Source organism: Arachis duranensis, chromosome 4, assembly GCF_000817695.3.
Source record: "Arachis duranensis cultivar V14167 chromosome 4, aradu.V14167.gnm2.J7QH, whole genome shotgun sequence".
Taxonomy (NCBI): domain Eukaryota; kingdom Viridiplantae; phylum Streptophyta; class Magnoliopsida; order Fabales; family Fabaceae; genus Arachis; species Arachis duranensis.
In genome coordinates, this window is record NC_029775.3 from 76,108,133 (window position 1) to 76,121,633 (window position 13,501).

The 13,501-nt window shown below is 35.5% G+C and overlaps 1 protein-coding gene across 1 annotated transcript; it reads left to right on the forward strand.

Moving 5' to 3' along the window:
* The first annotated feature begins 4,462 nt into the window (after window positions 1-4,462).
* LOC107484608 (rop guanine nucleotide exchange factor 7) lies at window positions 4,463-7,821 on the forward strand. Its single transcript, XM_016105155.3, has 7 exons — window positions 4,463-5,063; window positions 5,164-5,280; window positions 5,409-5,563; window positions 5,958-6,032; window positions 6,115-6,405; window positions 6,488-6,853; window positions 7,119-7,821. Exons 1-7 carry the CDS (start codon window positions 4,499-4,501, stop codon window positions 7,623-7,625), a joined length of 2,076 nt encoding a protein of 691 aa, XP_015960641.1. The 5' UTR covers window positions 4,463-4,498; the 3' UTR covers window positions 7,626-7,821.
* The last annotated feature ends 5,680 nt before the right edge of the window (window positions 7,822-13,501 follow it).

Consider the following 13,501-nt stretch of genomic DNA (forward strand, 5'->3'; position numbering starts at 1 on the left):
AGCCGGAAAACATTAAAAAGGGGAAGTATGAATGGGATAATTGGCCACAGGTAACTGTCTTTAGAACTATATAACTCTGTATTACTTTACTGAATTAATATTGCTGTTTAAACAGAATATACTTTTTAATTGTAGGATGAGGTGGACCACTATAGAGTGGAGTATGCTTCCCGGATACTATTCAGTGAGATGAATAAACAGAGAGATCGGGCAATTAGAGAGAGTAGTGCTATAAGGCTGTCGAAGCCATCCTCTGTATTATTGAGTCCGTTTTGTCAGATTAATTCTGCTGATATAGAAACTGGGTAATCCAATTGCTGGGTAGTTTGTAAATTGAACAAATGATGTAAATATTTCCCATTTATCAACAACTTCTATTCCATGTATATTTTTCCCATAGTTAAACTATCTGTGCTGGTAAACTGCCTGTGATATATTCAAAAGCTGTATTACAGGTGCTAAAATATGAAGCAAAAAATCAAGGCATATATAAACGCAAATTATAAACTGTTACACCCAATGTAAGTCTAATAATACACCCAAGATTGCATAAAATATACACTCAACTGTCTGTGCTGTATTTAATACACCCAAGATTTCATAAAATATACACCCAACTGTCTGTGCTGTATTGAAAATGAATGAATTACATATACTAAAATATGAAGAAAAATATCAACTGAAATATACGCCCATAACCTGTGAATTTTTACAGCTTTTGTTCTATATGTATCTATATATGTGTCTATATGTAAATTGTGAATTAACAAAAATACACCCAAAAGAACAGTGCTTTTACACCCATATTCTATAAAATTATACACCCAAAGAGTTATCCCCTGCTGCTAGTACACTGATAATTTATAACGTGTCCTTGATATTGGCTGCAATTTGAATGCGCTGCTGATGCAGCATCAAACAGGTTTATCTGAATATAACACTCACACATTAGCTAAACTATTAACGAGAAAAATAAACTCAATTCCCACAAATTTAAAGAACATTACTATTTAAAGAACATTACATTTACCTCGCTTAAAACTTTCGTCTTCTTCTTCTTTGTGGCATTTGCAATCTGTTTCTCCAGCTTTGAACCTAGCCTGTTTTTTGGACTTCCTCTTGTTCGAATCCTTGGCGGGCTTTGAAGCTCGTTAACGGATTCCAAGTTGGCGTCTTCGTGGGATAAAGAAGATGTCCCCTTCCTTTTGGCTTTTAATGCTTCCATCTCGGCCATGACGTTATCGTACGCACGGTGCAGAATTGCAGTCAGCTCCTCCGATTCGGAGGCAAATTCGCAAATATTTTGCGAACGAAAAACCAATTGCTCGAACCTCTTGCTTCTTGGCTCCATTATTGGCTTGTCGTGGCTGCTCTTGATGTGTGTGTGTCGCCTCTTTACCTTCTTGCTCCATCGTTCCAGTATATATCTAGGGGACACTTGGCTTACTTGTTCGAAGCTTAACACGCTTAGTGCGTGACGACACAGTATCCCTCTCGACTCGAATAATAAACATTGGCATTTTACCTCGGCTGCAACTGAGTCGTAGGTAACCGCGAACTTGTTGAATATTGAGCTGGAAACTTGTTCTCCGACTTCGTATATTAAATAGCCTAGAGCAGAATTCTTTAATCTGGTGATGCAATTCGCCTTTCCTCTGAATTGCGCTTGGACTTCCCTAAACTTTGCGTAAGTGTACGCATCTTGAAACTGAGCTTCAATGAAGGATTTGGTTGCACACGGTATGACCGTATGAAAATCTGCAGCATCTAATTCTCTCTCTGCTTGCTCCCTGCTTCCGAGGCAATTATCGTATTGTTTGACGAACTGAATAAGCGAGCTGTTCCGGGTGATGTACTTGTTAAAAAATGAATGCATGCTCTCACTCCTTTGTGTGCTTCTCATCCCTGCCCAGAAGTGGTGATCCAGATAGATAGGAACCCATATGTGACGGTCTTCGTACAGATCTGCATAATACACCCAAACACAGACTGTAAAATACACCCGAGAGAACATACAATTTACACCTCTGCTGCAGATTTTAAAAAGACATTACCTGAAAGCCACTTGTTGTCCGCAAGACCAAAATTTAGCAGAAAATCGTTCCAATTCCTATCGAATGAGTCTTTGCTGTGAGAGTTCCAAACAACATGGCTCATTTCTTGTTCGATATCGGCATGTCCCTTGTACCCGTTTAATTTGCTTGGAATCTTCTTCATGATGTGCCAAATACACCAGCGGTGAACTGTTGTTGGCATACAGGCCTCTAAAGCCCTTTTCATTGATGCGCACTGATCGGTGAGAAACCTTTTCAGAGCGTTTCCTCCCATGCAACGAAGCCAGCGTTGAAATAACCATTTGAATGATTCAATTTCTTCATTCTTCATCAAAGAGCATCCGAGAAGTGTTGACTGACCGTGGTGATTCACCCTGACAAAAGAACCACAGACCAAATTATACCTGAAACAAATTACCATGGTCCAGAATGCAAAATCATTAGGTACACCCCAACAAATGCTTAGAATACACCCAATGAAAACAGCCAATATACACCTCCGCTGCGGATTCGTAAAAATAAATTAATTTAGCATCATAAACAGGGACAGTTTGTTACCTGTTTGTATTGTAGGTGGTGTCGAATGAAATGACGTCTCCGAAATACTCAAAGGCGGCTCTGCTTCTTGCATCGGCCCAAAAAGCCAGCTTAATCGATTGATCCTCCTCGAGTTCGAGCTCAAAAAAGAAATTCGGAATTTTCTCTTTCATTCTTAAGAAATATTTCCCGAATTCCTTTGCATCTTCTTGTTCGGAAACATTCCGCACTTCCCTGGTAATGTAATTCCTCACGTCCTTTTCGATAAAATTTAACTCGCGGTGACCCCCGGCAGCCGCAACAAATGATTGGTAGGTTTTGCTTGGTCTGATACCGACCTCATCGTTATTCTCTATCGTACGACGAATGGACATGCTTAGTTCCATGTGTTGTTTGAGCATCTCTGCTTTGCTTGGACAACAGGGGTGTGAATGATCCAGCATAACCTTTGAAATGATCCAAGCACCGACATCCTTTGTCAGAACTGTGAATACACCCATAGATATGATTCAAATACACCCAATCATGTCTAATATGATACACCCGAACCGCAACAACTCAACTACAGAATGACCTTTAAAGCCGTAAACTGTAAATACACAGGCTGCAGAATACACCATGTCAAAAACTAAAAACACACCCAATCATGCCTGATATAATACACCTGAACAACAACAACTTAATTAAAATAACAAAAAATCAGTAAAGTGTATATACACCCACACTTCTAGTTAAAATACACCCAAAGAAGAATTGATCTACACCCGAGCTTTTGCTATAAATTCCAGGTAATTAATCACAACTAATACATTGAATCGACAGATTCATGTTAACGTGTTACTTTCACAGTCAATGTTCCGCAATTTTTCAACTACACAATGCTATACAAATTACTGAAAGAAAAGTCATACTAATCCTATGTAAATCAAACCTCAGAAACTTCGTTAGATTCAAATTCATAATCCACTTCGCCTGGATTCAGCTGACAATCTTCATTTGAATGATCCATTATCTTCAAAACGAGTTCAAACTTTGATTTCAGAAAACAACAAATCAAAATAGAAAACGAAGCTCGAGTTGCAGAGAGAAAAAGGTAACGTAAACGAAGAACATACCAATGAGAAAAGGAGAGGAAAAGAACGATGAAGAAGAAGGAGGGAAGACGCGCGAGAAGAAGAACAACCAAATCTCAAAATATCGAAAACGAAGAAGGAAACAAATATTTTAAATTTGGTAGTTAGATATACGCGGGATGTTATATAGCGCGTGTAATCAACGTACGTGGAACAGCGCGTATTTTGATTTTATTGTTTAATAAACTTGTAAAGCATACAAGCCCTAATGACTTGTATGCAGAGCTTTTCCCATTTCATTCATCTATTTTCATTTTATTTTATTAAGAACATTAAGTTGAGTGTTGCAAAATTTAAAAGTTTATTGGATATTTTCTTTTTCAAAAAATCTATAGGTATATATTTTGAAAACTTAAATATTCTTTTTCCTTAAATTGGACGCTAATTTGGGAATAAAAAAGTCATAATTTATATATATTTTTGTACTTTTATTAATACATTCATTTTCCTATTTTATATTCTTTAATTATTACTAAAATAAATAAATAATTATAAATGTTATATATATAAAATTATAAATATTAAATTAAATAAAATAATTTTGTATTATTGTCTCTTAAGCATTATTCTACGAGACTATCACAAAATTATTTAAGAAACTAATTGTAATAATTATGCACGTTTAATAGAATGTAGTTTGGAAGAGATTAAAAAGTTATGATGATGAGTAATAGATTGACCCTTGACATATAAGTAAGCAATGAAAATCCAAAGCCCACAATATTTGTGTGCACCACACACTCTCTGAGACTACTAGAGATGGTTTAACAACTTATGGATAGTACTCGCACCCAACACCAGCATCAGCATCCAAAGAAGAAGAAGAAGCACTGTGCCCCTTTGCTTACTCTTACAACAACGTCCACTAATCCAAACAACCCTTTCTCCATTCTTCTCTTCTATTTCGCCAAGTCCCTCCGAGCCTTGTGCTTCAACAGGATTCACTGCTGCACTCATGCTTTTGTCATAACCAACACTCTCATCTATGCTTCTTCTTCAATGGAGCCTGTGACCACCAATGAAGCTTCTCAGAAGGGAAACAAAGAGAGCTTTGCTCATTTGATTGAAGACACTGATAATAAGGCTCGTGAGAGCACAAGCACACCTTCTTCTTCTTCTTCTTCTTTAAGCTCAGAGTTCCTTTCATCTTCGACCAATGCCCATGATGTAGAAGAACAAGAAAAGAGTCCAAGTAGCACTGAGGAATCTTCATCTTCTTCGGTACCTTCAATGGGGTGGCCGGTTAAGGAAATTGCTGCATTGAACTTGGAGAATCAAGATGGTAAGAACAAGAAGCGCTTGGGGAATGGGGAATTTGAGAAACAAGAATCAGTATCAGGTATTCAATTTTTGCGCTTTATGCAAATAATGAGAAATACCTGTTTCTAATTATTGCCATGTATATATTTTCTGATTTGTCTTTTCATTGTGAGTTTTAGAGATTGAGATGATGAAGGAAAGGTTTGCAAAATTGTTACTTGGAGAAGATATGTCAGGTTGTGGAAATGGAGTCCCTACAGCATTGGCTATATCAAATGCCATAACTAATCTTTGTGGTATGTATGAAGAAAAATGTACTTGTTTGAGATTTGGATTTATTAATCGTTTCGAGGGTAGCTCCAATTGTTTGCCTCTAATGGCTTTGTTTGATATGCTTCTTTTACTTTGTTTTGAAAAAATGTAGCTACCTTGTTCGGGCAACTTTGGAGGCTAGAACCCCTGCGTCCCGAGAAGAAAGCAATGTGGCGAAGAGAGATGGAATGGCTTCTATCTGTTAGTGATCACATAGTTGAGCTGATTCCTACTTGGCAAACCTTTGCAGATGGAAACAAACTTGAGGTACCATTATACACTTTGCAAATAATTTTGATTTTTGAGTTATGCAGTTTTGGATGATGTATTTTGAAAGGCAAAACTTTGATCTAAACCTTTGTAGTTTGTGCCTTACTTCTTATGTACTGTCAATATAAAATTGAAATTGTATAATTAGTTGTTGATAATCATAGACTCAAATAGTGAAATTCGAATTCAAAAGTTGATAATGGTTCATGGTTGTACATGAAATGCAAAATTGACTTGGTGTTTGAACTTTAAATTGAATCTGAAAGAATTTTACTTTATTGATCCATGTACTATAGGAGAAACTATCTTCTAGTTTTTCTCCATTTTCTTTAATCTTATTTCTCATTTGGTTAGAGAATCTGTTGAAGGCTAAACTTTGAATGTGAATCAGGTCATGACTTGTCGACCGCGCTCAGATCTTTATGTCAATCTTCCTGCCCTGCGTAAATTAGATAACATGCTTCTTGTAAGATCTACAGCATTAAATTTACATAATTATTCCATTTTCAACAATTGGCCACTCATGAAGTTTTTGGTGTTTTTTATAGGAAATTCTTGACAGTTTTGTCAACACAGAGTTTTGGTATGTAGACCAAGGCGTTCTATCCCCAGATGCAGACGGTGTATCTTCTTTTCGACAAGCCCTTCAGCGACAGGAGGAGAAATGGTGGCTTCCCGTGCCGAGAGTCCCTCCTTGTGGCCTTAATGATAATTCAAGGAAGCAGCTGCAGCACAAGCGTGATTGCTCGAACCAAATACTGAAAGCTGCAATGGCCATTAATAGCATTACTTTAGCCGAAATGGACATCCCTGAGTCTTATTTGGAAACTCTTCCAAAGGTATCAAATTCTTTTGAGACACCATAATATCAAATTAGCATAATAATTGTCAAATTGCTGATCAAACTATTTGTTTCTTCAGAATACTAGAGTCAGCTTGGGTGATGTGATTTATCGTTACATCACCTCAGATCATTTTTCTCCCGAGTGTTTGCTGGCATGCCTTGATTTAACTTCTGAGCATCAAGCCATAGAGATCGCGAACCGAGCGGAGGCTTCCATGTACATTTGGCGAAAAAGGATCAACACAAAGCCTTCCAATAACATCACTACCAGTGGCAGAACTAGTTCAAGAACATCATGGGAAATGGTCAAGGATCTGATGGTTGATGGAGACAAAAGGGAATTGTTCTCAGAGAGAGCAGAAAGCCTTCTGCTTTCTCTAAAGCAACGCTTCCCAGGCCTCCCTCAAACGGCCTTAGATATGAGCAAAATCCAATACAACAAGGTTTTTGTTAAACTACATTTCAAGAGACTTACCAAAATTATCCTTTGAAAGATCATAGCATTGACAAAATTATCCATTGAAGAAAAAACTTCCAGCTATAAGAAATATTTACCCACAAGTGATCATATAGCTGACAATATTACTGAATGAATTTTTGTTGCTTCATGGATAATTCAGCCAGTGACATGATGTTTCACTAGTAATTTGATCCCTTTGTTTGGTATAAACTTTGATCTCGGTCATTCAAAATTGCTGTGCTGTATAGGATGTTGGCAAAGCCATTCTGGAGAGCTACTCTAGAGTGCTGGAGAGCTTGGCATTTAACATGGTAGCACGCATCGACGACGTGCTCTACGTAGATGACTTGACAAAACACTCTGGACAGTTCACATCTCACACAAAAGTTGGTGTAATTACTCACAAGAATATTTCAGTGCCATGCTCAATGCCTGTCCCAGGCACCCCATACAAATCAGCCTTCGGCTCGCCAAGCCTCTCTCCAGCGCAAGGGATCAGTTCCGTAAGGGGAGGGAAATCGCCACTCCTTCCCAGCAGCAGCAGCAGCAATACCAACAGTCCTCATAGAAGAGTAGGGGTGAAGAAATCTTTGACTGATTTTCTTAGCATTGACACAAAAGGAAAAGCGTACGATAGTTCAAATGAGAAAGTAGCAAGCGATGAAGTGGCAGCATTTGAAACAGATGTGGAGTCAAGTGATTTCACTGAAGAAGCAGTTAGCCCAAATACGCTGCAGAAGGCATGGTTAGAGTGAGGGGAAAAAAAAAAGAAAAAAAAGAAAGAAAAAAAATTAAAGAAGCTATTGATCTTTTATAGCTGAGGCATTGCTGTGCCTTTTCTTTTGAATCTTATCAGTCTTTTGTATGTATATGAATTATGAAATGTAGAAGGATTCAGATATTGTAGTAGTAATGAGATGCCTCTTAATAAGGGGTAACTCTGTTAATTCCCGGTTCCCGCAAACCTCAATTTCATCATGGAATCATTCCGAATAACTAAAGTTCAATTATTATATCCAAAAAACAAAAAGGGAACTAAAGTCCAATTATATACTAGAATTAGATATTTCTGAGAAAGAAAAAGGTAAAGGTTGGAGCGACAGAAGATTGAGATTTGGGACATGGAACATAGGTACTTTAATAGAAAAATTTATGAAAGTGGTGGATACCATGACAAGGAGAAAGATTAACATCATGGGCTTACAAGAAACAAAATGGGCCAACGCAAAAGCTAAGGAGTTTGATTTCTCCGGCTTCAAACTTTGGTATACAGGAAAGGTGAAGAATAGGAATGAGATAGGTATTATCATGGATAAGCAGTGGAAGAAGGATGTAGTGGATGTCAAGAGGGTGGGTGATCAGATCATCTCTATCAAACTTATGGTGGAAGGAGATACTTTTCATGTGATTAGCGCCTATGCACTGCAAGTGGGTTCGGACGAGCAACACAAGATAAGGTTTTGGGAGGATCTAGAGAGTTTGTTCCAAGGCATACTTTTGAGAGATAAGATTTTCTCAGGAGGAGATTTAAATGGCCATGTTAGAAGAGAAGTGACTAGGTGAGGAAGTATTCACGGAGACCATCGTTTCGGGGTGGTCAATACCGAAGGTAAAACTATTTTAGACTTTTCCTCAACATTTGACCTTCTCATCACAAATACATATTTTAAAAAGAGAGATGAACATCTTATAACTTATATGAATGGCATGACAAGCTCTCAACTCGACTTGTTCTTGTTGAGGAGAGTCGACCGAAAATTTTGCATTAATTGTAAAATTATTCCGGGAGAGAGTTTAACAAAGATGCTCGTCATGAATTTTTGCGTTAAGTAAAAGTTAAGAAAAAGACATCATACAAAAAACCTAAGAACGAGGTGGTAGCAGATGAAATGTGAGGAACAAAGAAGCTTCCTAAGACGGGTAGGAGAAGAGGAAAAGTGGTAAGGGGATGAAAGCGCGGATGAGATGTGGAGGGAGATGGCAGAAGTTATTAGAAGAACAGGAAAAGAAAATTTTGGTAAATCTAGAGCGTTAGGACCATGAGACAAGGAGTCTTGGTGGTAGAATACGAGTGTATAAGAAATGATAAAGGCAAAAAGGAAGTGCTTTAAAGAGTGGCTTTTGTGCCGCAATGCAGATAATTGAAAAAAATATAAGGTGGCTAAGAAAGAGACAAAAGTGGCTGTAAGTGAAGCAAGAACAAGAGTAAGAACATATGAGCGTCTCTACTAATCTTTAGGCACGAAGGAAGGAGAAAAAGGTATATATAGAATTGCAAAGAGTCGTGAAAGAAGAACGACAGACTTGAATCAAGTTAAGTGCATAAAGGATAAAGTTGGAGAGGTTTTGTCTCAAGATGAGAAATCAATGAAAGCTGAAAGAGCTACTTCTACAAGTTATTTAACGAAGGACAGAAGATTCTTCCGAGTCTTGGTCGGTTATGCACGAGGGAAGAAGATCAAAACTTTGACTACTATTGAAGGATTCGAGACACTTCGAGGTAAAAGAGGCTCTAAAGTGGATGAAAAATGGTAGGATAGTAGGACCCGATAATATTCTGATTGAAGTTTAGAAGGACCTTGGAGAGAAAGGCATTAGTTGGTTAACCAAGCTTTTTAATGAAATTTTAAGGTCAAAGAAGATGGCAAATGAGTAGAGAAAGAACACCTTAATACCTATCTACAAGAGTAAGGGAATATAGAGTTACAAAAACTATAGATGGATCAAGCTCATGAGCCATACCATAAAGTTATGGGAAAGGGTGATAGAATAGAAGATGAGACAAGAGATACAAGTAACAGAGAACGAATTTAGTTTTATACCCGGCAGATCCAACACTGAAGCTATATATCTGTTAAGAAGGATGATGGAGGGGTATCATAGTAATAAAAGTGATCTACATATATTATTTATTAATTTGGAAAAAAATGTATGATAGGATGCCAAGGGAGGTCTTATGAAAGGTTCTGGAAAGGAAAAGAGTAAGGATCGTATATATTCGTACAATTAAAGACATGTATGATGGGGCTACAATTAGTGTGAAGACTTAAGGTGGTATGACAAAGGAATTTCCTATTGGTATAGGATTACACCAAGGATCATCCTTAAGTCCATACCTTTTCACATTAGTCTTGGAAGCACTCACAGAATATATCCAAGAATCTGTGCTATGGTGCATGCTTTTTGCCGACGATATCGTCCTTATGAGAGAGTTAAGGAAAGACCTAAATAAGAAGTTATATTTATAGAGAGAAGCTCTAGAAGTGTATGGTCTGTATAAGTCATAGCAAGATGAAATATATGGAATGTAAGTTCAGCTACCGAAGGAAAAATCCTAATACAGAGGTGAAAATTGGAGAAAATATCATACGAAAAGTTAAAAGTTTTAAGTATCTTGGGTGCATTGTATAGGATAATAGAGAGATTGAATAGGATGTAAATTATATGATCCAGGCAGGTTGGTCAAAATGGCAGAGTGCGTTTGGTTTTATATGTGACAAAATAGTGCCTTTGAAACTTAAAGGTAAATTCTATCGCACTGCTATCAGACCAGCTATGCTTTATGGTATAAAGTGTTGGGCGGCCAAAGGGTAGCACGAACACAAGTTAAGTGTGTTAGGGATGGAGATGTTGAGATGGATGAGTGGTCATACGCTATTGGATAGTATAAAGAACGAAGATATAAAAGAGAGAATTGGAGTGGCACCTATTGTGAAAAATATGGTAGAATCGCGTCTCAAGTGATTTGGACATGTGAGATGAGACCTGAAGGGAGGTGATAGGTTGAGTTTCAGATAGGATGAAAATGGTTCATAGTGTTGCTACGATTATGAAAAAGGGGCAACGGTGGGAGTTTGAAGGGATGATATGGGGCGGTAGTGAATGTGAAGTGTGGTGGTCATAGTAGTGGCGATGACAGGTGGCTGCAGTAGTGAATGGTGATTGATGGAGGGAGAAAGCAGTGACATTAATTATGAAGAATTCATGTTGAAAGTTTGGGATCTTGGGAAGAAGCAACAATGATGGAGTTAAGGTTGAAGATAAATGGAGGGGTTAATTTAAAAATTTTATTAAAAATTCAACAAAAAATTAGAATTTGAACACTTTTGTTGTTCGAAATTTATTTTTTATGGGTATAACGTTAGTTTTCTTGTTTAATGGATATTTTTATCAGTTTTTACAAAATTCATGGGTACAAATAGTAATTTTTTCATATAAAAATGATGTATAATTGTCCAATTATATTGTTAAATTGATTTTTACATTACTTTTAATTTTGTAATTAGATTATTTTTATGTCAAAAATGTTCAAATTAACGGAATATTTCTTTTAAAAAAATATGTGATCAAAGATCTAATTAGATTCTTAATTATAGATATCTTCAATTTGTAAAAAAATATTCAATAAAATCTAACTTTTCTACACTAAAAAGAATTTAATTATAAAATTAAAAATAATATATAAATTTAATTAAAAAAATACAACAACTTAATTGTATTTGATTTTTCTTTTTATTTGCCATTATAGTGCAATTTTCTTTTGACAGTATCGTTAATTTTTTTAATACATTATTTAAAATAGAGACAATGATGACCTATATTTTACCGAAAAATAGGCCAATCTCATATTCCAACATATTTAAGTTTTGTATGTTTAGCCAATAAAATTTAGAGTGAAGGATATGATAAGATTGAATTTTTTTATTTTAGGTTTAATTTTCGAAAAATTAAATCAAAGTTGAAGATGTAACTTGAAAGCTTTGAATAAGTGTTTAATATTCTATCCTTTTATTTTTTAATTTCCATTAAATATTTTACACATGATATTTTATTTAATAAAAGTTATTTCAATTTTTTTAAATATTCGAAAAATTTTCAGCCATATGATATATCAAGACATTAGCATTTAAAAGCATAAAGGTCACTATGATCTATTAACATAGTTATTTCAAATCTTACCATATTATAAAAGTGTCAAAATGGTATAAAAAATAAATGTCTAAAATAGTCTCTAATTTTTAAATTATTATTTAATTTAGTCCTCGACTTTTTAAAATGACCAATTAAATTTCTGAAATTTGAAAAAGTGCATTTTCGTTAGTCCCTTGCAGAAGTGCTGTTTAAACATTGATGATATAGCATTCCAGCTGTATGTTGATGTGTACCAAACTTGAATTTGATTCAAATTGGTACTTGAAATTGCTTAATAATATCCAAATTAATCAATTTTCAATTATAAAACTCTAATTTCCAAATTATTGTCTTCTCTTCTTCGATCTCTCTGCTATCTTCTTCTCTTCTTTATCCTCTCTGTTATCTTCTAGTTCACATTCATCTTGAACTATAACATCAATACACTTACCTAAAAATTATTTTAATTATAAGTTAATGTGGTTGGATTAATTTTAAATTCAACATAGATTTAAATTATATATATCCTTGCAGGTTCGTCTATTAAGCTAAAATATATTTTCCACTTTTAAAAAAGTAACCATTCTCATCATCTTCAAGGTCTTAATATCAGTTTCTAAGTTTGTCATTTTTCAATTGAACTCATGCAAAATTTTTTGTGAAATGGGTATTGCACAAACTGGTTCTTCACCTCCATCAACCCAACAGAAAAAATTACAATGGATTATATTCTGCAAAGTAAAAAACGCAGGTGAATCCAAACTCAAAGTGAAACTATCTTAATATTTTCTTTAAAACCATAACCTTACCTCATAGTTTGGACAACCATAAAATAGTCTATCAGAATTCTCTGTCGTCGTTGAGTACTTCATCACCATTCGAAGTTTGCAATCACAGAAAACGACGTTCTTACCTCCCCTGTTGCACATTCTTTTGCTGTCATAAGGTCTCCCTACGGAGTTAATTGTTCCTATTTAAGCTACTTTGGCTTTTCTGCCCACCACCCATTATCACTCATGCAGACGAGAAAACAAGATGAACTGGAAGATAGTGGAGAAGTTGAAGAAGAGAAGAAGATAGCAGAGAGGTCGAAGAAGAGAAGAAGACAGTAGAGAAATTGAAGAAGAGAAGACAATAATTTGGAGATTAGGATTTTATAATTGAAAATGGACTAATCTGAATATTATTAAGCAATTTTAGATATCAATTTGAATCAAATTCAAAGTTTGGTACACATCAGCATACAGCTGAAATGCCACATCATCAACGTTTAGATGACACTTCTGCAAATGACTAATAAAAATACACTTTTTTGAATTTCAAGAATTTAATTGGTCATTTTAAAAAATGAGGACTAAATTAAATAGTAATTTGAAATTCAGGAATCATTTTAAGCATTTACTTATGGTATAAACTTTTACGAATAACTTGAGTCATATAATTTTTTTGGAAAGTTCTAATGGTGTGGATTTAATATATTATCCACATATGTGGATTCTATGTGAAAGAGTTCACAATGAAACACGTGCGTGAGAATTTAGGTATATGACAAAATACCTTTACATCATGTATGCTGACAGCCACAAAAACACTGCAGAAGTTGTTTCTTGATTTAACTGCCATTAGGATGTTAATAAAAAAGTAATCTGTTTTATTTGTGTATAATTTTTTTTGGGCTTTTATAGCTGAAGTCTTTTTATTGGGTGAGGTTAAGAGGCTT